The sequence below is a fragment of the Athene cunicularia genome (genome assembly GCF_003259725.1).
Source record: "Athene cunicularia isolate RWA chromosome 5 unlocalized genomic scaffold, athCun1 chr5_part1, whole genome shotgun sequence".
Classification (NCBI taxonomy): Eukaryota; Metazoa; Chordata; class Aves; order Strigiformes; family Strigidae; genus Athene; species Athene cunicularia.
In genome coordinates, this window is record NW_020799101.1 from 22,418,328 (window position 1) to 22,443,589 (window position 25,262).

The 25,262-nt window shown below is 41.5% G+C and overlaps 1 protein-coding gene across 1 annotated transcript in view; it reads left to right on the forward strand.

Annotated features, from left to right (window-relative positions):
• Window positions 1–25,262, forward strand: part of STON2 (stonin 2) — a 58,606-nt gene that overhangs the window by 3,406 nt on the left and 29,938 nt on the right. Inside the window, exon 3 of the mRNA XM_026849171.1 lies at window positions 2,805–3,002. Within this exon, the coding sequence (XP_026704972.1) occupies window positions 2,805–3,002 (198 nt within the window). The remainder of the gene's footprint in view (window positions 1–2,804; window positions 3,003–25,262) is intronic.

A 25,262-nucleotide genomic window follows, 5' to 3' on the forward strand; every position in this document is an offset into this window, starting at 1 on the left:
CCTCCCAGCTTCTTCCTGAGAGCTTTGTCTGGTTTTAAATGGCTCAAGTAACTTGGACTCCTACTGTGTCCCTTGAGAGGCTATCCCACAGTAAGGCAAATCTCAATTTAACCATTTTGTGCTGTTTTGTCTGAAAATAGGAAGTACATGCAACACGAGATCAACAGCTGAAAACTAGACCAACTGTGATGATGTCCTAAAATAAGAAAAATCTGAGGTCCTATGTGACAGGAAAGGAAATGATGCTAACAAGGTTGATTGTAATACAGTGTAGGGATCAAGGAATGGATCCTCAAAACATCAGAGAGGAATGAATGCTTAAAGGTAAATCTGCATATTTAAAGCAAATCCATTGTATTAGGAACAAACGGGTCAAGAAAAGTAAAATGCATGTGAAAGGAAATATTTTTCACTTTGGGAAACAATTAGTTGATTTTCAGTATGCTGCCCATGCTACAGGATTTGCATGTTAAGGACAGTTCTGTCACTTTCAACTTAAAACAGATTTTTGAGAAATTCCTGCAGCTGAAAGGCTATTACGACTCTGCATCTATTGACACTAGAGACCAAACTCCAAATTTCTAGGACTAAAAGAAACCCTACCTCATTTAGGAATTTGGTTTCAGCACTTCCAGGAATCTGAAGAGCAGCAGGAGCCTCTGAAGAAGGACCTAAACGTGTGGATGTTTATTTTTGCTTGTCTTGCTTTTTGAGATTGATAGATAGTTGCTTTGCTCAGCATAGGGGAAAATTTATTAGTTCTGAGGGTTTGTGTTGTGGAACCTAGCACTGTCATTGGTGGAAGCTGACTGTAGTAAGATTTTAAAAAAAATCTGTTGCAGAAAAAGCTTTCTATGGTTATGGTTTTCCAAAGTGCAAGTCTCTTTACAAAACCCAAATAATTATATTCTTCCAAAGTGACACAACTTATCTGGAATAAAATTAATTTATCCTTATATAGAAGTATTCTGCAACACTATTCCAGTCAGTTTCCCTTTAGACAAAAAAAATTTTTGGAAAGCACAAAACAAGTTGACAGTATATGAGTTACTAAATCTTACGTGTTTCTAAATTAGCTTATATTTTTCATATTGCTGTGACTGACTTTAAACAAAAAAAGAAACACTGCAAATCTAAGATCTTTTTTTTAAAAATAATTCCACAATTTCTAGAATTGATATAAAACACACTTAAAAAAACCTTGGCTCTTTTTGCCGTTTCACATATGGAGCTCAGCTTTTTAGCTTGCCCTCTATGTCCAATTAAAGCATTCTGTCTGTCAAAGCAATTTCAGGTGAAGTTTTAAGGGTGTTTTTTCAGATGCCTCATGCCATGTTTAACAAAAGGGCTGAGAGACGGACTGACAGATTATAATCATATACTTGTCATCCTTTCTCTACAGGCATTGAGCACCAACACAGTGCAGAATTACTGAAGGAAGAAGTGAGGGGTTTTCGTCATATCATTGTAGCACAACTGTCAACATGTGTGATAAGGAGACAGATCTCCTGACTTTCAGCTTCTTATCCGTAGGGATGACTCTACTCAGAAGCAGCTCAGTACCTAGGCTCACAGCTGTACAAATATAAATATATTAGTGCCTGCTTACCTGAGGGTAACAGTGCAGCTATATTAAAAAAAAATTGCACTTCTCAACTGGCAAGGCAGGGAGCACTGTTCAGATATTCCCTCTATGCACAAAGCAAGGTTTTCATAATGAGGTGGTGTCCCATCACACTACTTGGGTGGAGTAGAGAGATAAATCCTCTTTAACATTAATTTGCCATTTTCTTCCAAAGTATCTGTCAACCTAATAAGGGTTGTTTATGTATTACATGCTGAGAAGAAAACAACTGTATCAGTAGTTGTTCTGTAACGGCAAGATTTTGAGGTGCATTGAGATCTTTGTTGGTTTAAAAGATAAACATTGATGTACTAACTTAGAAAACAGTTATTATGCTGACATTAAATTAGAATTAGCCTCTACCAGTGCACCTTTCCATCGTTCAAGAAGACTTTATTACCACTTTTTTTTCTTTTTTATTTCCTCACTAGAATCACCCATTGTTCCTAACATTCAGATACTGTGGACAAAGAGTATACAATACAAAGAGTATGCAATACAAATTCACATCCAATGGATGATGGTTAGGCAGGACTTAACTGTTTGACACACAAGTCTGGCAAATGAGTGGAACAGGATTTTTGACCTACATGTAACAGAAATGTTATGCAGTTTATTCAGACTGGGATACTCCATCATGCATGTTGAGAAACAAAAGCCATTTATAGTGCACATCAGTAGGTCAATTTCAGCTTATTTTTATACTCCTCCTCCCATGTGGAGCATTCCTGAGATGACAGCTACATTTGAGTGGGTGTTGTGGATAGGGAATGCTTAATTAAATATAATAAACCACTTTATAAAAATCTGTGGTGCTTTAAAAACTCCACTGTGTTGCACAACACAGATATTCAGATCTTGTTAGCAGTGGCAGAAACATGAAAACTTCCTATTCTGAAAAGTCACAGCTTCTGCAATACATGAACAATGGGAAAACATACAACTGCCAGCAGTTGCATGAGATCTAAGGCAGACAGCTGAGTAGTGCTGGAGGGTGACAGTGCCAGGCACTATTTAAGTTGCTGTGTGTTTGTTATAAAATAACTGTGTTGCTGTGGATGTTGGAATGTATATTTATAGTCTCAGTACTCTGATAGAGCGTGTCTTTGGAATAGTTATGAACTTCTGGAAGATTGCCCTGTAAGTCTCTGACTGATACCTGTTTGTTTTCTGCATTCAGTGTCTCCATCAAAAGCACCCAGCTGGACTTCCCCCTCCTCCAACTCTTCTGAGAGGCAAGCCCGTGCCTCGGAGAGCAGCTGGACAACCAACTCAGAGGACACCAGCACCCCAAGCATTGCTCCCTCCTATACAGATCTGCAGTCAATTAATACTGAGGACTTGACCAGTGGTGGAACGTCTGCAGCAGATTCAGCTGGTAAGAGGAAAGCCTTCAAGCTTACTTCTCAATCTTTGTAATGCTACTCAAGCTCACTGCTCAAAAGTGAGCTACAGGAAACAGATCCAAAGCAGAACAAACTCAAGGATTGGGCAGACTAACACTGTGGGGTAGTCCAATTCCCCAGAAATCACCCCTGGATTTGACACAGTCCTGATACGTGCAGACTCCCAAAGTAAGAGCCAAATGAATTATGTACCTGTTAGTGGACTTGTCTGAGTGAAATGTTGAAGCATTTCTGGTTTTCACATACTGCATCAGCTTGCGCTGATCTAAGACTTAATTCTCAGTATATTGTGGGAGAAGCTGGATGCCCTTCCTGAAGTTCTGTGCAGAAATTTTCTTTCAGTGTATTCAGCTGAGGCAGGTCCAGCTCTACACGACCCTCTCTGTTTCAGTGAGTGCCAAGACACAGAACCAGGATGTTGGATGCATTCTTTGCACTGTGCTTTGCACTATTCCTGTGAAGTAATGCAGAGAGAGTCTGGGAGATGACAGAAGATGGTTCAGTAGCAGATTCTGATCATCTAAGGATCCTTTATCTGACCTTGTAGGGATCTACTTAGATGATGTCCTGACTGTGGAAAAATGTGCTGCATAGCATAGCTCGTTGCTCCTCAGTTGTACTCTAGATAATCTCTGAAGCAGGAGAAATAAAGCAGAGTGGTGCCACTTGTGACATGCAGATTTGGGATAATAACTCCTGAAGGACAAAGCAGACTTTCACAGAGCATAGAAAGAGCTGGCATGTCAGGACACAAAAGGAAAAAAATACACAGCTCTAGGAGGAAGCACCTGCAGTATGTTGGAAGCTGTTCACCCCAAGCTGAGGAAGGTCAGTAGCTACCCAGTTTGGTGATGAAAATTGATTTGTGGGTGTCATGATAGCTCTGACATGTGAGGTATTTAATGTGTTTTTTCTCGGGTGGTGAATCTAACAAGATGTGTGAAATAAGATTTGTTTTGGGATAATGGACTTCCTAAGCCCCACTGAGGTCATATGTCCCTTCCATAAGAAACATATACATATGTCACCTGAAAAGAGTAAAAGAGTATTATTTGATGGTTCAGTGAAACTGGGTTGGACACCAAGGCAGGTTTATAAACAGCAGCATGGTAGGTACTGTCTGGGTGCTTAAGATAAAGGATTTCTGGAGAAAGTGGTGTTTACTTTGGATAAATAGAGACCTTTATTTCTTCAAATAATACAGTTATCACAAGTCTGTCGAACAGTTTTTATTTTAGGATACTCTGCTTGTCTGTACCTCTGAATTTGGAAACCATTAGTAGAAAGCTAGAATAGGCATTGTGTGCCAGTTGTTTGGATGCCACCGTGGGCATCAGTTCTGTTCTGATGAGCTCATGTCTATTAGGGTGAAGTGTAGGAGTTTTCATCTGGAGTATGTGCTTTGTTGATTTGGTATAGGTTGCCAAAGGATGGCTGTTGTCACTAGGACTGTCTCCACATGAGTAAGAGAAATGAGGGATGCCCAGTTCGTATATAACTTTGCATTATATAGAGAAATGAACCACTGCATATGTCATCATGTATATAGATATGGAATTATTTGCTATATATGGCCAAAAGAGAAGCTTTGTATGCAGCCTTCTTACTCTTCTTTCTTTCCCAGCCAGTCACAAAATGACATATTTATTAGCAAAACAGGTACAAAATATCATTCCAGTCACCTATGCATTATAAAAGTAAAAATGTAGGTAATATAGGCAAGGCTGTGTCATTAGCTAAAACGTAAGATCCACTGCCTTAGTGGTACTGGAACCTGAAGTAAGAAATACATTGAGTCTTCCTACCACCATATACAGTTTGCAGCTTGAACGAAGCACATCTGTTTGTTCCCATTCATGGGATGGCTCACAGCCCACCACGTGAGGTGCCTGCTGGCATCAGGCAAGGTTTGTGGAGGTGAAGGAGCTGCTGGCCATGGAACTGTTGTACAGTTCTGGCTGCTTTTCTGTTGTTCAGTCTGCCTTCATCCTGCCCTCACAGTGCATAAGTGGACAGAAATGCTCGATCACTTTCTTCTTTCCTTCCTTTCTGTCCCTCTCCAGAAATTCGGTTATTCAAACCTGACTGGGTTCAAGCATTTGTCTCGTGTTTCTCATCTCAGAAGACTGGCTGCCTCAATCTGTAGTGGAGTTTGAAGGCTCCATCGAGGCAATGACATAACACGTATTCTTTCCATGAAGGAAAAGAGAGGAGTCCTCATGCTCTATGTGATGGTGAGGTCACGTTGACTGTTAGCCACTGTGTTGACTCCAATGTCACGCTTGATGGAGGGGAAAAAAATTATCAGATTCATTTCACTGTTAAAAATCCCAATGAAAATAAGAAATCATTTTTTTAATCTACTTAATGATTGTAAAGAATTGGGTCTATAAGAGTAGATTGGGTTTAATCCTGTTTCAAGCAAGAAAAACGCGTTGGTGAGAAAAGTGTGAAAAATTCTACTCAGTGGTCAGACACCGAGTAGAATAACTATTTTAGGCATGGTGAGTTTTGATTGCCTGAACAGCATAGAAGAGAACCCAGGATACTCTGTTTTGTAATTTCACCACTAGTCTTGAATTTATGTGGCATGCACAATGCTTAAGCACCGACTGCCTGTCAAAGTTCGGGGCACAGGGTTTTGTGTGGAAGCAGATGAAAGCCTGAGGTCGCTGAGTCCCAGTGGTGAGAAGGCAGATCTTTATGTCCAGGGCTGGTGGGCTCCAAGCAGGTGAAATTGGCTGAGTCAACTTTCTCACAACTGACACAAGGTTTGAGTGTAAAACAATTCCATGGGCTTGAGCTTTATCTAGCACATGTGTTTATGTAAGATATGACCTAGAAAGATATCTGAGAAAGACGGTAAAGAGCTGATTGATTCCAACCTGAGTTTACCCTCTCTACGGGAGGGGACTGCAGAAAACCTCCTGTCCGATGGAGTCGGGATAAGCCCAGTGATATCCTGTAAAGGCAGCCGAGTTCACAGCAGTGAAGGTAAATACTGCACAAGCGGAGCTGAAAAAGATTATTTGCTTTTCAAACAAAGTGCTGCTAGAAGATGCTGCACTTCATTGCCTGAACTAGTTTGAACCCTGGCACCAAGAAGCCTTTTATATTATCTTCGTCAGCATGGGGGGCTATATTAGCCTGCAGCAGCTATCCAATAAATTTGGGTCAAGTGATAGCAGACTGCCTATTTAACGTGGGCATGTTTATATGGTTATAACAACAAGCACTTTACAACAGCTGGGGTTTCACAGTGCGTGTGAAGCTGTATTTGGTGCTGGTGAAGTGTCCCGTTGCCTCAGAGCTTCCTGCAGTGCATCACCATGTCACTTAGCTTGGATCAATGAGCATGAAAAGTAGCAGGAACTTTTGACTTTTGTGCTGTATTCTGCAAGATAAGTAACACAGGACATCTCTGTTACTGATACAATACAAGTATTTATTCATTCTGAAGCAGATGCCTGTCTCAACTTTCAAAAAAGGCCAAATATCTACATGTCAGAGGAGCAAGGGTGAGGCCTTCTTGTAGCTATTATTACAGATCTGGAAGAACTGGGATCTTCTGAAGTTGTGCACAAGTACCTCTCAGATTGATCTGGATTTCTGCTTTTCACCATTCATCTCTGAAATAATTTTTATTTATATAAATTAAAATTAAACATTGACTTGTGTACAGAAAAATAATTATATGTGATCAATACATATAAAATATATAATGTATATTTGCCAAGATCATGAACTCTATATTCCATTATAAATTTAATAGAATATATAATCTATCTACAATAATGCTCTGTGTGTGTGTATATATATCTAAAAAATGCTGATTAGCCTTGTAGACATAAGTTCCTTGATAGCTATTTTAGGTGCATTGTTGCTACTTCTGTTGTTGTTTCTGTTGTGATTTGTATCTTAGGATAGCTGCAGCTACACCGTGTCTGATGTTTACAGTTCAGTTTGCTGACCAGTTGTTCTCCTTGGCATTCTCCTGAAGCTCTGGGACTATTGGGATACTGAGGAAATTGTTGTGTTATTTTCTGAAAACATCTGCGTGTTTGGAGATAGAAGGTTGCATCTGTGACCCCTAACTGCTCAAAATCCAGAAAGTTAATAAATAGCACAAGGAATTAAGTCTGAAAATGTTGTTATTTTCAAAGTAAATTGCAGGGTTTAAGGGTATTCTGCTGCTTCTATTTTGAGTCTTGGAGATGACAATTTTGGCAAGCTCAGCTCCAGCTATTTCTTGAAGGTAATGGAGGGCAAGTACTAAATTCTCAAACCTTTTCCCCACACTTTTCTGCAGTAGTTCTCTTACAAACATTTTTTTCTGTAACTGTAGCCACCTAGATACTGAGTCCTGATATGATGATTGCAAGAAGGGTGTTCTGTAGGTTTCAAACAGGCAACTTTGAACAGATGATACAGCTGTGCAGTGTGTTTACACTGAATGCCACAGGCTACAAGGCTCTGAAGATATTCCATGTTAATTACCAGAACAAGGGGAAAAATAGCATATGCTGATGGTAACCACAGTTATGCTGTGTAGCTATTAACCAACTTGTTCTGGTATCCCAGGCCCAGACACGTGAAAAAATTTGTATGTGAGAGCCTGCCAAAGCCAGCTGGAGAGACTGCAGAGAGGAACATCTAACCCATGCTTCAAGGAGGAGGGGACTCCAGAGTACTATGAATAAATAGCACCTAAAATGTGTTCTTGCACAACTCCAGCCTGTAAGAGCTAAATTCAGCACTGGAGGCAGGGTTTTTTTTTTTAATTCCTTATGTCCAGTACCAGCCACCAGCTAGCAATTCAGGAGTTTGATATTCTAGTTTTTGTCCTCTATTTTTCTCAAGGCATTTCTAAGAATAATGCATTGACAGGGCAGAACTGGGAAGCTAGGTCTAGATAATTCATAGCAGTAGGAAAGTTTTTATCCCAAACTGGAGCTGTGTACTGGAAATCAGCTTCTCTTGAACACTAGATGGCCGCTTTAAGGAATCCACAGTACCCAGTGACCTCTGCAGCAGTGTTAAATCCTCATGCCTGTTTGGCAGTGGGGAAGCCTGCAGCTCAGTTATGCAGGCTGCGCCTAGGTGAAGTAGTCTTTGCTGTATAGCCTGGCAGTCTTGCCCTCTCTGAAGCAGCTGAAGGTTGCAGGTGTAAGCAGTGGACCAGAGTCACTGTCTCAGTCCCTTCTTATGACAGGAAGGAAAGGCACAGAAAATCTGTCAGGAGGAAGGGGGAAATGTTAGAATGAGGAAAGAACAGGTACAGCAATGAGCAAAAGTTTATTTCTGTCCAGTAGAGAGAATTACAAAATAAGCTTGGTCTGCAGTCATCTAGACCTTAAGGTCAGAAGGGAGAATATGATATCATTATTATCATCTAATCTGGCCTCCTGCATGTTTCAGGGGAAAGAATCTCACCCAGTCATTTCTGCACCAAAGCCATAACTTCAGTTTGAGATGTGGCATATCCTGAGCAAATATATCCATAATATTTTTCTAATTAACATCAGCTGCAGCAAAATTTGCCCTTTTCAACTATCTCCAATCCTTTAAAACTTGATTTTTATAAAGGACTGTCCTAGTGATAATACTTAAAGCAGAATTGAGATGTCACTGAGCTCAGCTTTGCCAGCTCTTGTGTCCTCAGCTGGGACTAAATGTAGCCTCCTAACCTCAAAAGGTTGATCTGCCTCATCTGTGCCTTGGAAAATAACACTGATTAGTTATCTTTTCTATTACCCTGGCTCCCAAAGAAGAGTGGTTGAAGCTGCTGTAGGACTACCAGATTCTTGCTTGTTCTTCAGGAACAATGAGGACTTTCAGGGTGCAGGAGGAGGGGATAAAACATCGCTCTCATAGCAAGAAAGGAGGTAGAAGAGAACTCAAAAGGGTCTGCTCCTACTAATTCCTACTAGGCTGAGTCTTATCCTGCTTACTCCTGTGAATTAATCAGGCCTCCCTTGCTCCTCCACATCCTGAGAACACCAGGTCTAAGTCAGGGTAGAGGCAAAGTGTGAGAGAAGAAAATGGTGACATGGAAGAACTGGATCTGATTTTTTTATTGCTTAGAAGTGTTTTTATTTAAAACATTTTTATTTTAAAAATATATATTTAAAATATAGTAATTTTCTTGCCTGCATGTCAGTGTAGACTCGGTTCTGATCTCATCAGTGTTGTTGGCCTTGTGCCTCAAACAGCTAAAGGACCATCTCGTAGTGCTAAGTTCAGGTCTGAGTTTTCTCCTCATGGCTATTGTGCAGTGCAGGCTACAATAACTGGATTTGTAGCAGGGTTATTCTTTGTTATAAAAGAGCTGCATGCTGAGCCTACATGGTGTTCTTGATGAATTTCACTCTTTCCACACCTCTTCACTGATGGTTTTATATAGTCAGATCAGCTGAAAGGAAAGCAGACGGAATTCCAGCCCCAGTCATGGGATAGACCTGCTGATCTCCCTTTATGTAGGCAGTATCCCAAGAGAATAGATGTGGGTAGATGCTTTGTAGTTTATCTCATGCCAGTGAGGCAGACTAGGTGGTATGAAACCCTCTGTGTTTGTAAGGCTGTGATTCCTCAGCCACAGTGTTTACATTGGCCCCGGTTTCTCTGTAATGCAGTGCAGAAAGCCACATGCCTGTGTGATAAGCCCGAGTTCCACAGGAGATTTTGCAGCTGGGCAGGACATTTCAGTCTGAAGCTTAATTGGAGATGGAACACTTAAGTGCAGCAGCTATCTGTGATTGCTGTGTTGAGAGAGGAAAGACTAGGTTTGTTTGGAGCAATTCTGCGGGATGCTAAATAGCTGCTGAACTTAGAAGCCACTGGGAGGGAAGAGCACCAAAGCGTCTCCTGACATCTGGCTCTTTCAAGGTGGAAAACATCAGTGGCAATCTTCAGCGGCATCATCTTGCCTTTGGCGTTCAGTTCCTGGCATCATGCTGCTCTACTGCTGACAGGAGGCAAAAATGGCACTGTAGCAATATAGTAGCAGTGGTGCAGCACTATCCCAGCTTCGTGCTTCATAGTGACATAGCTCATGCCCCACAGAGCTGGGTGCGTCCCAGGAACCCAGTTCTGCACCTCTCGGACAGCAGTGGGGTTCAGTGCATGGAGAAATTACTCACCTGAAAACTCACATTTTCCACTGTTGAAATGCTGGGGTTTCAACCCCAAGCCCCAAATTAAGGCTGACACATGGGTGATTCCCACAGCCCTTCCCAAAGGGGGGTGAGTTTACCTTTGGGCTTCCCTCCAGGGTGGGTCCAGCCTGGCAGACAGAGCCATTGGGTAAATGAGCCCCAGGTGTCCCACATTGAGTAAACAAGGGTCAGGTGTCCCACTGAGGGATAACAGCTGGGACCCCTTGCAGGCAGGGGCAGTGTCTGTCTGTGAGGTGGATGCCCTGTGCAGAGTTCCCTGTTGGGGAAGGACCTCCTGCCTCCCTGGGACTGGGCTCCAGTCAGGTCTGGCTTTTGTAAACGTGGGCTGTGTGGAGATTCAGTGTGTGGCTTCCTTGGTCTTATGTATTTAGCTTATTGACTCGGTTGTCTCCTGTCCCTTCTATAGGAGACTGCATTTCTCCATTTATTCCACCCCTTGTTGGTTGTGTGGTGTTGTTGTTGGGGTCAGTGGGATTGATGTTGATTATGTGTAATCTGACTTGTTTGTACCCCCAGTGCTCACCCATGTACTGACCCTTTTGTATCAAATACAATTTGGTTACTGGTTCATCTTTATGCTGGCTGTGTCCTTTATGCTTGGCCTAATAATTGGCAAAACAACCATCAGTTCTACGTGTCAGAGAAGTAAGCAAGATTTCAGCAGTAGTACTAATTAACAGGAGTTGTAAATAATTTCATGTGATCTTAATTAGAGATTGCAGTTCTGTGTGGAATTCCCTGTCCAAATACGAAGGGGCTGAATAGAATTGACAGAGTAAAACAGCAGGTGAAAAGGCTGGCAGATGCAGACTGCAAGAAAGAATGAGAAATTTCATGATGCCCAAATGGATGGATTTTCTTGTTTCTCCCTTACTGTGATACCTAAGAGGCTCAGGGGACTATGTAGCACAGGAATTGGAAAAGTGATGACGAATGCCTTTAGGGCATCAGTTGTAGTGTCATCTTCTTAAGGAACAGTGTGGGATAAAAGGGGACTCAGGTTTGTTAAAAACAAGAAGAATGTGGGAATCGTTCAAGCTAAACCTTCAGCTTCTATGTTGTCATTTTATTTTTTTGTGCCCACTCAGAAACTTTTTCTGATTCTTTTTAGTGTCCATTTTGACTGGAACTTCTGCCTTCTTTATTCTTTTATTCAGCCCTCATGTTAGTGGAAAAATGTAAAAATTTCTGCTCTTTCAAGCCAGAAATGGACAGAGTTGGATGAGAGTACTGTAGGGAGATTGCTGATGTATGTCTTTACTTCAGCATTTTTGTTTTCTAGCTGATCTACCCTTGATTAAACCACATAATGCTGGAGCACAGATATGACCTGAATCTCACAGAAGCATTTGGTCTTAATTGTCCTTAAGTCAGAAGACTGAAATCTTCTGACTAATCTTATAACAGATGTAAATTGGTATTTGCATTATGACCATGCTCATTACACAGGAGGAAGTGGAGACTTCACGCTACTTTCTTCATTCTGATCTTGGTTACCAAGAATGAGAATTGTAATCCTAGATTTTGTGACATGGATACCAGTTCAATTTACTTGTCATAAACTTCCTAGTGGTATTGTAGTAAACCTTGTGGAGACTGATTTGAACTAATCACTTAGGTTTCAATTTTTAAAATCTATTTAAAGTGCTCAGCACCTATTGTGAAGGAGTCCAGATCTTTGGCACCTAAAATTACTTCCAAAATACTCAGGTCCCAGCTATTCCTATTATGGCACAGCAGAATTTTCAAACAGCTGCATCTCAGTGTGCTTCTCTCCAAATCTAGCCATTTAGCCTAGTGCCTAAAAGAAGAGTAGAGGTCCTGTAGCTCTGTGTCCTAATTCACATTACAGGCTTTGTACAAGTTATACTATTTCAATGCAGACTTTAGTCACCAGTTTATTGAAGCTGGTGTATTTTCATGTGCAGACATTTCAGAGGGCTTTAAAAATCATTCACTTAAGATCATAGGAATGGAAGCTATTTCCCAGGACACTGGTGTAAATGTATTCATGACCATTTCCAATCCATGTGTTCCTGTGCCAATATTGTCTTTCAAATAGCTTTTTGCCCTCTCCAGTGTAAGCCCTATAATATATTTATACAGGGTAATTATATCTCTCTCTGTTCTCATTTGCTAAACTGAATAAGACAAGCTCTTTAGTATTCTGGTTCTCCATTATTCTTCTCATTCTAGCAAGTCCTTCTCAGCCACGTTCCTGTTTGAATTAATCTTTCTTGAATGTAGTGATCAAAACTGTGCACAGACTGAGGTCTTGCCATAGCCCGATGTCAAGATAGTGCTATTTCCTCATCTTCTGCAATTCTCTCCTTGATACATCCCAGGATCTTACTTCATTTTGTGCTAGTGCATCAGGCAAGTACCCTTTCACTATATTCATATTGACTGTCTATATCCTAGATGACTTTCTCTTATACATAATTGATGCATTCCTTCATTATAACAAATATATCTGTCCTTAAATGCCTAGTGAACTTTATATTGTTTTTTACATTTCATCTCATTTCTGTTATTCCAGTTCTCAAGATGAACCACTCCTTTCAATATGATGTTCAGAGCTTCCTTTATATAGCCAGTTCCTCTTAATTGGGTGCATTCAGCAAATACCATTAGCATGTTCATTTCTGTGCCAGGATCATTATTTTAAAATATGGATTAATATAGTTTTAAACAAGAAATTCCACTTGTAACTGCTCTAATCTAATATTTCTCTTAAAACTCCATGCTATCTTTCCTTTAGCTTGATTTTTACTTCTGTCTTAATACTGGTATCAATCTCCATTATAACTCCTTCTCAGGTGGCACCACATTAAATGCTTTTTTCTAATACAGACCAATCTGGTTTTTGTCTAGATCTGTTGTCAATGAAATCTGTTAGGTTTGGCTGGAGCAAACTACCTCTTTTAAAGATAGCTTCCATCCCTTTTTTTATCTTACACTTTTCACTTTTTCCTTCCAAAGTCTTGCATACTATTGCAGTCAGACTTCAGCCTTGTATCTTCTGAAGTAATTTTTATCCCTTTATAAATGTAGTTGTTACATGCTCTTCTCCAGTTCTATGGTACCATCCCCATCTGAACTGATCCCTTTAAAATCCTTGTGATGAAAGCTGTAATTATATATGCCAGTTATTTCGGTGTTTAGGAAGGGAGCTTATCAGACCTCCTGATCTGAACACTATAACCTCTCCAAAATATTCTCTTACCTCATTAATGTTAATTTCCATTTCCACTCCCTTCTTTTGGTTGTCTAGCCTGCCTCCTGTGCCCTTATCACTATGCTCTGCATCATCATTCTTATTAAAGAGTAGTGGCAAAGTATTCATTAGCTTTGGCATAATGTCTAGATGCGTTATTGTTTAATTATCACCACAGTCCCACTTCCTTGCTCTTTATATGTGTAGTTTAGCTCCAGTATGTAGCATTACTACCCAAGATTATTTCTGAGAAAGTTAGGGCCATTGAGACCCAGCTTTCCCTGTCAACTAAACCTGTGATGGCTTTACTGAGCTTCTATCTTCAATAAATGTTTTCATTGTAGGGGAGAATTAAACACAGTGAGACCAACTAAACAAACAAAAACATCCCTCATTTTAGTGACTTAAACATTAGACCAGGGATGAAGCTAAACCTGCTTTGAAAATCAAAATGTTAGGGCAGGATCCTTTTTTGTCAGGCTTATGTGCTGGTGACTACATAGATAACCTAAACATTTGGGAGTGAAGGGAAGAAATGAATCTTCAGGAGTGGCACAACATATTACCACATACTGTGCATTCTGGTCAGCTGAGGAACATGAAGAGAGGAACTGGATCTGGGCGGGGGTGTCCAATGGTGGGGAGAGGGGCTCTGTATGGATGAGAGGTGCCAGGGAGCTATGGATGTGGTCAGGGGTCTCTTTTCACTCTTCCTCCTCTTTTGCCCTCCTTACTGCCTTCTGCTTCACCGTGCCTGTCTCCACAGCATCCCATGCTTGTCTCCTCACAGTGGAGGGTGGGAGCAGGAGAGGATTTGGGGCCAGGGTCTGTCTCCACTGCAGGGAGGGGCAAAGCAAGGTTAAGAAAGATGAGGAGAAGAGCAGGAGCTGGAGGCTTTCTGGTCCTCCTGCTGTTAAGGGATGCTGTGGAACTGCTGTTGTTGGAAGAACCTCCCTCACCCTTGGCAGAACTGGGGCAAGGACCAGAGGGCTGCAGCAGGTAGGAATCAGCTGTTAGAGGCAGAGCAAACAATCTCCATCTGTGGTACAAGGCAGCCAGCAATCTGCCATGCCTGGCAGTCCAGTACTGTTGGCTGCCATTTGCTTTTTGCTTTTTGCTTTTCTCTGGCTTTACATATGCAAACACAAACATGCATGCTGGTACTCGGAAGAGACATAAACTTGTTGAGCATAGGCTATGAGATTGTGACCTCTGTGGGTGCAACTACCTGTAGGAATCTCCTTGCCAGTTGAAATCTTGGTGTGGATAGCATTTGAGAAGGTAGGTACTGGTAATAGACACCTTTTGGTTCCAGCCCTAGGGTTTGTTGCTCATTTTCACAAACATAGTAATTACAAAGTGCACTGTTTCCTGAAACATCCTAAGGCAGATTTTGGAGCAATGGAATACTTTAATGTATGAGCAGCATAAACAGGTACGTTAACACTTAGATGTCTTCAGTGCTCCATACCAGAAGTGAGAAGTGTAGGACAAGAGGAGACCAGTGGTTACTAACAAAGGGTAATTCATAATATAAAATGAACATGTTGAAATAAGTGTTTCAGCAAGTAGCTGGTTTGATTATTATCTGAAATGCAGATAACGTGTAAGCTTAGACCTTGCGACTTTCCCAGGATTCAGGTTGTGTTAAAATGGACCTTTAAAAATCTTGGGTTTCTGGTGACTTGAAGAGGACAGCTCTCCACAGCAACACTGACATGTCTGGAGGAAACAGGGTAGCTCTGAGTGCGTTTTCAGACTGATCTGATGGATCTGTGAGTCTTTTGAAAAGATGGGGTATATGCCATACTATCAATAACTGCAGATGTCTTATAGTAGTTAAAATAATCTGTACAACTGTCTGTACAACTTTGTCTCTACACAAGGAATAGGTTCCTAGCACAGGCACCTGCCAAGCTTTAGGCAATTTTGCATATGCTTTTTAAAATATGTCCAGAATTTAAAATTAAGCCTCTTCTGAAAAATATTTATGTGGTTGCGTAATGCTGTGTGTGGTGCGAGATACACATATTCTTACAAGGAATGTAAGGTAAGAAGAGTAGTAGTTTTGAATGAAGTGAAATAATTTCATGTTCTTGCATAAGCACCAAGAATATTCTTGATTCTGTTCACCAAAACACATATCCTGGTCCTCCTCCTGAGAAGCCAAATAGAAATGTTTGTTCAGTGCAAAAAACACAAAGATTTCACTGTGATTGTGCCTGCTGTGTTCTGCCTCTGCTAAATGTGCACTTGTATGCTTTGTGGTAGGCATGAGTCTTCAAGAGGGATTGGGATGGAAAGGGAGCACATGCTGGCACAGAGGGTATGAAGAGGCACATGATCCATCCTGCAGAGCAGACAAATGGAGGGTGTTAGTGCATTTGACATGCCAGCCACACGGCTTTGCTGCACTTCAGGGCAGCACAGTGCCATCTCCATCACAGCGAGCTGGCTCTGGAAGTGGGACACAAGGTTGGCCCAGGGTGCTTTGCTGCACCTCCTTTGCAGCAGACCCTTTGCCAGCCAGCCAGAATTGGGATCTGGGTGCAAAAGCTTACACAAAAGATGTAGAGGAGCTTTACTGGACACTTTGCTTTCATGAACCAACCACTCCTCCTCCCCCGAATTGGTTTGTTCAGGCTTGGTTGCCTCCAGCAACACATTATTAGCTTGAACTATGGTGTATCCTGGGAGACCTGCAGGATTCCCTGAAAACCTTTGGGTTCTTTGCTTCAAGGAGGAAGAGACACAAAGGCATTTCACTCCTGTTGACACAGTTGCATGTACATTATTCCCCTTCTTTCAGTGATGGTGTGTCTCTTTGGCAAATGCTGTAACTGGACTCCACCGTCTTCATCTCGCTTCTTGTCTCAGTAGAATATACTTTTCTTGGTAAAGCCACCAAGCTGCACTGCTTTGAAGGCTGTATTGAAACCATACTTAGCTGAGGAGGTTTCAGCAGAGCTGTGCAGTTATCTCTGTATATGCAGGTCAGTCCTTTCTGATGGTAGACTTCAGGCTTCCAGGGTGAATCTGGCCTTAAGGTAAATACAGACTTCATCATTCATGAGCAGCTTTCTGCCTGTTTTAGCACAACTACAAAAGCAGTGAAGACATAGTGACATGGATTAGCAACATGGCTATGTACTTGGGGCTCTGCTAAGACCATACATCTCTGCTAAAATCTGTGGCACTGCAAATTCTTTAGATACAAACAGGTATTATGAGAGCCTCCCCATGATGTGGTCAAACCCTACGGGTATGCTTTCCATCTCTGCGCCGTTCGATTTTTCTCAGAAATCTGCTTCAGCTTCTTTGCTGTTCTGAGTCCTGGGCTTGCAGGGACCAACCTGTATGCCGCGGCATAGTTAAAACATCATAAAAAGTTTGATTTCCTGATTAGTTACATATGTGTCCAGAGGTGGACAGCATCAGATGAACTCATCTCCCATAAAGGTCAAGGCAGGTTAGCTAAGAGAGGTCAGTGCTCCAGTAGTTAAGGCATCAGCACCAGATGGCATCTCAATAACAGAGCAGAGTCAGAGGCAAGGCACAGGCATGTTCCCATGACAGTGATGCTGGTGGTAATGGGGGGCTACTGGGAGGACAAGGAGGTTAAAGAAATACAGACAAGGTGTCTTGAGTGTAATCTACTTTCACCGGGTGGTTCAGTTAGCAAGAGATTTTGCTGAAGAGCCGTGCAGTTTCTTCCCTGTGCTCACATTAAGGACTTTTGCAGAGAAGGGCACCAGGCGCACTGGTTTCTAGGGACTGTAATGCTGCTGTAAAGCTGGTTTCTAGAGGCTGGAATGCACATTCCCGGCCGTGGCCCCGGCCCTGCAAGGCTGCCCCGTACCTGTGCGGAGCTGAAGCTTCAGCTCTGCCCTCCATCACCTGCCAAGATGCTCCCTGCTTGGCAGGGGACTGGGGTGCTATTGGGCGAAAGGGTTAGCTCTGCTCTGCTGAGATTGACAGTCCAGCTGCATCCACAGAACAAAACCAGTTTGTCTCGCACATTTGAACAACCCAAACCTGAACTAATGGACAGACAGATGTGAAAGGAGAAGGGGTTTGCCTGAGCCAGTAGCTCCTTGTCTCCTGGATAAAATGAAAAGCAGGTCAGTGGGAATCAACACATCCCTTATCAGATGGCAGGGAGAGGAGTTGCTCTTCAGTGAGAAAAGGCACTTGAGATTAACCTGTTAATTACTGGAACTTGCTTTCAAGGAGATCTCAAGTCAAACAGCTTGGGGCCAGGCCCTCTCAGGCTTCTCCTCTCAGACCTGGAAACCCAGCTAAGGTGCTTCTTGATTTCTTTTTCCAGGGAAGAAGTGAGGAGGAAGGAAATATGAGGATGGATGTCTAGGCTATACTTTTTCTGCATTTGAATTCTTTCTTGCTATGTGAAGTAGTGAACAGCTTTAATCCACATGCTCCAGCCTGTCCCCTGCCTTACAGAGAAGTTTCAAGGTGGCTCTTAAGCTTCCTGGCTGCCAGTACTTTCTGAAGAGAAAAGGAAGCCAGCAAAGGCTTCCTGGTTAAAGGCAGCTCTGTTTCAGGTATAATTGTAAATGATACTGCCCTCTTACATGTTCTTGCAGTTTTAAGGAGAAAAAAAGGTATTTTTCACTTGCTGACCTTTGTACACTTCCAGAAAGACTTTGTATTCTTTCTCAGAGGTGACTTATTTCACAATACAAAGTTTATACTGCAGTTAGTGAAGTCCATGCAGTGCTCTGGCATCATATTGGTTGGAAACTGCTGTATTGTTTGTAGATAAAATCATAAGTGAGGTCATTCTTTTCCTTCAGAATTGCCAGCCTTATGCCTTTACTAGATTTTAATAAAGCACTCAGTACATTTCCTGAACAGCGCAGCAGCCTGTCTGTTGTACAAACTGCACTGAAACACCATCTTAACAAGCCTGGGTAAGACAACTACCTGTGTGGTCTTCATCCAAATTTCTAGTGTTGTCCAGGTTTTCTTTTGTTATGTTACATGACTTTTATATACCTATGATGCAGAAAAATTCTGGGCAGAGCTAAAACTTTGCCTTCAATTGCTGAAATCTCTAAAATCCATCACCTAGCTCTAAGAAATGCTCTTTTACCCAAAGGTCCCTTTGCTCTTCCTTCGCTTCAGGATTTTCTCTTCATGTCCATTTTTCCTCTTCTGTGTACTGTGTTACTTCTATCCCTTTCAAATTTAAAATAAATGATTAAGAAGAGTGATACAGGCAACTTCAAATTGTTCCTAGTGGGTGAACCTGCTGCATCTTGCCCTCTGGCAGTGAAGGTAAAATGGGTAAAGGGACTGTCATTCCTCTTTACTTAGCAGAAGACCCCTCTGCGTGCAGAATAATTTCTTCTTATTCTGCTTAAGAACTTAAATTGCTGTTCATTGACTGGATAATTACAGTAGCACTGTCACAAAGTAATGAAGTAATGGTACTCTTTAGGAAAATACGTACCAATTCTAGCAGTAGCTAACGCTATACTGAAGTGCCCTGCAATATAATTTAAATTTTATCAGTGATGATAATTTTAGCACCTTACAGGAATCTGAAACTGCAGTGTTTTTCTAGCTGATTTTCTATATTGTGCTCTAGTATTACTCTTGTATCTGGATTTCGACTGTTGCATAAGAATGTTATCTTTAAAATTCAGTTTTCTGGATGCAGATTTCATGGATCTTTTCATTTTTCAAAATTCATTAAACCATTCCCTCACCCCAGAAAAAAACCCCTGTATTTCCTGACTCTAACACCATGATTTCTAGTCCCACTGAAATGACCATAAATTGAGAAAATGCCACTCAAGGCAATGAACAAGTTTTGGAGGTACCTGATTGCTACATTTAACAGTGTAATCACCTACAGTGCCCCATGCAACATGCTAGAGGCAAGCTTGCACCAAACCTGTCATATAATGAAAATGTAAAATAAATTCTTGTGCCATTTTTAATCTAATTGCATAGTAACCATCAGGAGGTAAATATTACTTACTGTTTTTTCCCCAAAATTTAAGAACGTAACACTCCCTTCATATTCCTGTAGTTATTTGTTTTTTAAAGCCTTCAACTCAGAAAATCACAGCTCTGTTTGGAAAATGCCATATTCTGTATTTTTTTTTCATATAAATGGTGTTGAGTTTGCAATGCGTTTAGCAAAGTCAGTTTCCACATTGACTATACGCAACCAAAAGGAAGATGTTTAAAAAGAGGAAAACACAATGGTGAATATACAGAAATGCTTAAGGTCTTCTGTATGCTGAATCTGCCAGTATAGTTTATTTTAAAGTAAACTTCAAGTTAACACCTGTACAAAATAGTGAACAAATTATGAAAATGGTGAAAATATGGATTCTGTTGAAAAATAACTTCTAGAATCACTAAGGCAATGAACTACAGGCATGCCCAGGCCCTTGCTATCTTCACCATCCTCTGCGATGAATGGCAGTACTGTTGATAATTCTCTTTATTGCTAGCACTATAAGGATGAAGTCATTTTTAATTCCTGTGATGAGGTAAGATGGTGGGAACAGTGAAGATCCTCCAACATCATTTTCTACTCTGTGGTTTCTCCTGCAGAAGTTTGAATACAAAGGCTGCCTTTATCAACTGCATGTTTATTTTCCTCAGCTTCTCATACTTTATAATTTGACTATGAATTTTAAAGAGCATCAAATGAAGCAGAGACTAGAAATTAGCAACCTTTGTGTCCTATTGAAAGCGGAGATGCCCCTCTTCCTTAGACACTGCAGAGCTCTTTGCTAATAAGGCTGACTGAGCAAGTCTTCATTAAACTTCATGTTGCTGGACTGGAGAATTTATTTGGCCCCATTCAGACCGTGACCTGGACAAATCAACCGTGATGCCTCAGATGTGAAAAGCCTTTGTTTGGCTTCTCACGTTCTTAACGCAATTAGTAGCTCTGCAGCTCATCTCCTTGGGTAGGGTAGGGTCACGCCATCTCATAGTGTAACTATTGCTCTCAAGGTAAGTCACTTGGAGCATCCCTTAAGCGATTCAATAACATGTGATTTTATCAGTGTAACTCCCAATCCCATGGAAATGAGTGGCAGATGAGGATAAAGCTGGTTACACCCAGTTGTCATAGACACTTTGTACTGTCTGTGCTGGCAACCTGCTAGGAAATGTAATAGGCCAGAATTTCCTCTAAATTGGTGTAAAGAAACTCAGTTATGCAATATATCTGTCATTAGGGTGACTGAGGCTCTTCTCCACTTCCAAACACTGTGGTCTAGATGTTCAACACCTCTTTTTTTCAACCAGGATTAAGTTACAATAGGTGTGACTTTGCGTATCATTACAGACTACACATGAATCTTTGATTAAAAATCACCTTCCATTTAAAGATAAAGTTATTACAAATAATACCAAGTAAAGCAGACAGCTTTTTGTAATAGTCATTAAAGCCGTAGGAGTTGTTTCACAAATATGTAATTCCTTGAGCATGTTGGAGTTTGCTTTGCTCGAGAAGAATGAAAGACCAGAGCTTCAAATTGTATTTCTTCATCATAAATCCTGAGGATGATCCATTTACTTTGGCACTGTTTTTACTGCTTCTTCAAATTAGGTCTCTGTTCCATGTGGTGTTACTGCACTGGAGGGAGTGGTAGAATTTCCATTCATTATAGTCAGGAGTTAAGATTTCAGGTTTCTTTCCCCAGGCGCTAGTTGAAGCCTTTTCCTTTTCTGTGCCTTAAAGTCACAAGGCAGTGGAAGCATTCAGCAGGTAAGCCAGTGTGCTCCCTCTTTCTGTGTGTCTATGCATATAATTATGAACATTTATATATATATATATATGTGTGTGTGTGTGTGTGTGCATATATACATGCTCGTATTTGCAGATTCTTGCAGGACATAAAAAAAAAATCTAAGTCACATTTTTTGTTGGAGGGGATGGGTGAGCATTAAATGAGCCCAACTCAGTGGCTGTTGAATCAGACAGGTCTTAATGGTGCTACAAATAATACCCCTGTTCCACCTCTGGCTTTCTGGTCCACCTCCGTCTCTCTCTACACACACAGATCCAGGTCTCCTGGGCCTGCAGCACAGATTGCTTCTCAGCACCAGGAGAACCATTTTCTGTCAGGTGGCATCCAACCAGTGTTTAAGGAAAGTAACATTGACACACTCTTCTGAACCAGCCTCATCTTTGAGGGGCTAAGAGTGCCTGCTTGCAACTTGAAGTCGGAGAAGGGCTTGGTTACATGTGAGGGGAGATGTAATCCGAAAGGGATCCATTTGTAACTACAGCAAGGCTGGCATGGGTTTGAATGGCAGGCACAGTTAGAACACACTTGGAGGTAAAGGAGACATCTCTGAGAGTTCCCAGCGTGAGAACTGGACCAGCTGGACCAGTGGTCTGTGGCCTTTGAACTTCTCTACATACTCTTCTTCTCACAGACCTTAAACGCTTACTGGCAAAACACTGCTTCAGCCATGTGGAAACATGTAACAAGCAGAAACCCATCTGAGGCCATGTCTCATATAGCTCCCGGATATTAGTGGGTTTGACTATTCATATTTGCAGCCATGAGAAGCTGTATTTAGCTCTGACTAGTGTCTGGATTGAACCATGTGTTATATAGCTGAGGATTATCTGGCTTTCAGTTAATCTTTCCTCCCATTGTATCTTGATGCCATTCATTCCTTATGTGCTTTTTTTGCTTTGAATATATCCTGGCCTGAACCATCTTGTCCTGACAGGATGGTACTCCAGAAACCTGTTCTGGGCCACTGAGCTTTAATTTTGCCATCTTTCCTCCCCAGAAAAGGATCCTGGGATAGCTCCTCTTCAGTAGTCAGTGGTTGCAAGACAAATTATAAACACACGCCAAATGCAGCTGACAGGATTGTGTTCAGCTGAATTGTACAGGCTAGGCTTGGTTCCTTCTCTCTTTCCCAGGTGCTGTAGGATGAATACAGGCCAGCAGTGACAAGATACTGCTTAAGAGCAAGTCCTTATCTGTTATCTATGCTTCAAACGCCTCAGGAAATAGAGTTGAAACAGTCTTTCATCCAGGTTTCATATTTTGTAAGGGTGAATATGAAAAAAGCCTGGTAAGGTGTGGTGAAAAATAGTCTTTGTCATGGGTGGCTGAGAGAGCTTAGGGACTCTTAAGCAATTTGTTCTGCAAGAAGATCCATTAGGCTGTCAAATAGGCCCCAGCAGTATAAGCTCCACTGCTTTGCTATCTGTGACAGTCTGCCAAAGTGTCAAACAGCAAAAGGACAGTCTTGGAAGGGGTGAATTAGACACTCGACATTGATCAGCTGGTTTTAGATTTTCTGCAGGGGTTGTTGAAAAAGTTTTGTGACTGTACTGGTTTTGACAGAACTTCCATCAAGGTCCAAGGTGGGTTTTGACAGCCTGGACATCAACTGTCAATAGCAGGGTGGGTAGGGTCCTTCTCTAGAAGGAAGGACATGGAGCTCAAGCTGAGCTCTTGTGTAAACAAGAATAGAATTGAACCCAGGTTTCCCACAGTCAAGCAGAACGCCAGAGTCACCAGCCTAACAGACATTTTGGATTGAATTTATCCTTCTGTTTTTTCACAAAGGCTATTGAGATTCTTTGAGGTATTCAGCTTAGAGATAACAACAGCACTTTAGTACATGCATTTTTGGGAAAGCAGGTTTGGTTTTTTTTCCAAAAAAAAATCTGATTCTGCTCCTAATTTGTGTTAATTACTGTGCACATTTCAAAAGGTTTTTTTATCAAAGGGTCAAGGGACTAATACCACGTGAGGAAAAAACCTCTTTACTGAGACACAAGTTTGCTTCAGTATGTCCATGACATCCCAGCACCCCATGCAGTGCTCTGTCGTGGTGGCCAGATTAATTATGGACTTTAATTGGGAACAAGAAACAAAAGAGGGAATCTAGGGGAAGATGACTTCATCTCCCTGCTCATCTTACATTGCTGTTTCACACAAAAAGATCGAGGCAACAAACTGAACAGCAGACAGAATTATCTACATAAAGGTTTCCCCTTGGATGAGGAGAGGAGAGAAAGGATAAAATGAGAAAAGAATCATTGTTCCTCTGGAAAGTCACAAGAGCAAGTCTGAGTTCTCCTCTTTTCCAGCCAGCATGTTTGTTTAAGCTCTGCACCTTTAAAAGTTTTTGTTCAAGTAGTTTGTCCTTGGGCTAATTTCTCTGTCTAGTTCTGCCTTAGCCTCAACTTGCTACAAGCCTGGGAATTTTTAGCCTCTGTGAAACAAAAAGTGCTTTTTCTTACACTGATAGGGCTTTCTCCATCTGCTGTATGAAGCTGTTACAACAAGGTGCAGGAGGGAAGTGAGCAGTGACAGCGTTGCATAAGAGACAGCTTCGTGGTTGGCAGACCTGGGGGTATTAGAAAACAAATGTTCCAGCTCTGCCATTAATAATCTAATTTCAGATTAGTAGTATAGGCTCAAATATACAGAAGCCTAGATGGAGAGGCTGGCACAAGTGTGGGGGGAGTATGTGGCTGCTCTTTTTTTTTTTTTTTTCCCTGAGGAGAGACCTCTAACCACCAACCCCCTTGCCCTACCAACACTAGTAAAGGGGGTCATGTCTCTTCTGCAAGCTGGCAGGCACCAGCTTTGCTGCATGCTGTTCTGCACCTTTCCTGCCTGAAAGAGTCCTGTAGAACACACTTGTCCCTGCAGTATCTGAACGTATAGTCATTCATTCCATCATCTAATTCCCCCTTCTTCATTTAATTCACACTCACCATTAGACCAAAAGCTATAGCATGGCCTTTCCTTGTTGATTCTGCACCCTGTCATGCTCCACCATTCTAACCATAAAGCCATTTACTTTCTGCAGTTAATTCGGGGTACTTAAAATTATTTCTATACTGATTTATTTTAATAGTGAAATGTCAAATCATTTATTTGTAAGCCAGATAATTTCTGGCATGATTTCCAAAAAATTATCCAGATAACCTTGTCTTCAAACAAACTGTTTGTTTTCCTCAGCGTGCCAAAATCTCCAAAACATTTTGTTTCTCCATAGTAACCGCTATGGGGAAATAACAAAAAACCTGTGTAACCCTAGAAATGTCACAATGGAGTGGAAGGATGCTGGTTGTTCCTCAGAGGCACTGACAGATTGTCTCTGTGGTTTTCAGCCTTATATCCAAACTGATCGGGGCAGGGGTGAGGGCAAGGACGCAGATGACATAGGCTAGAATGTGACATTTGGGAAGACCTGGAGGTCTATCTGGCAGGTGGAGCACTCTGTTGGTGGACCTGGCAGTTTTGTGTGTTGGTTAGGTTTCCTTCTTTCGTCTGGCTTTTATGGAAAGAACTGGCAAAGAACTTCCTGAATCGTGAAGTCTAATCCCCTGCTATCATAAATGGACGTATATCCTGTTATCAGTCATAAATTTGTCTTGTTTTGTCTTTAAAAGCAAGATTTTTATAATCTTCCTTTTTCTTCTGTAGGACTGCACTAGAATCTCTTATACTTCTGATGATCAGAAACCATCTGCTAATTTCTGTCCTTTAGTTTGAGAGAGACATAGGGAAATATTTCCAAGGAGGTGCACGAGTAGATTAAAAATGACTGACCGACTGACTTTATAAATGTGGGAAGTACTTTGCATTTAAAAGTTACTTCTGTATTTACCCAGTCTGGAGTAAAACCAAAACATCTCACCTGGGGGGACAAAAGAAAATCCCTGTTCTGAAACCCGCTGGTGTCTGAAGAGTTAAGTGGACACTGTGATTCAGCTGCTGACACAGGGAGCAGCCTGCTTCATTTCTTGCAAGGTGATGGGCTGAAGCGTTTTGGGGTTCGGTTTAGTTTTGCCCCCAGAA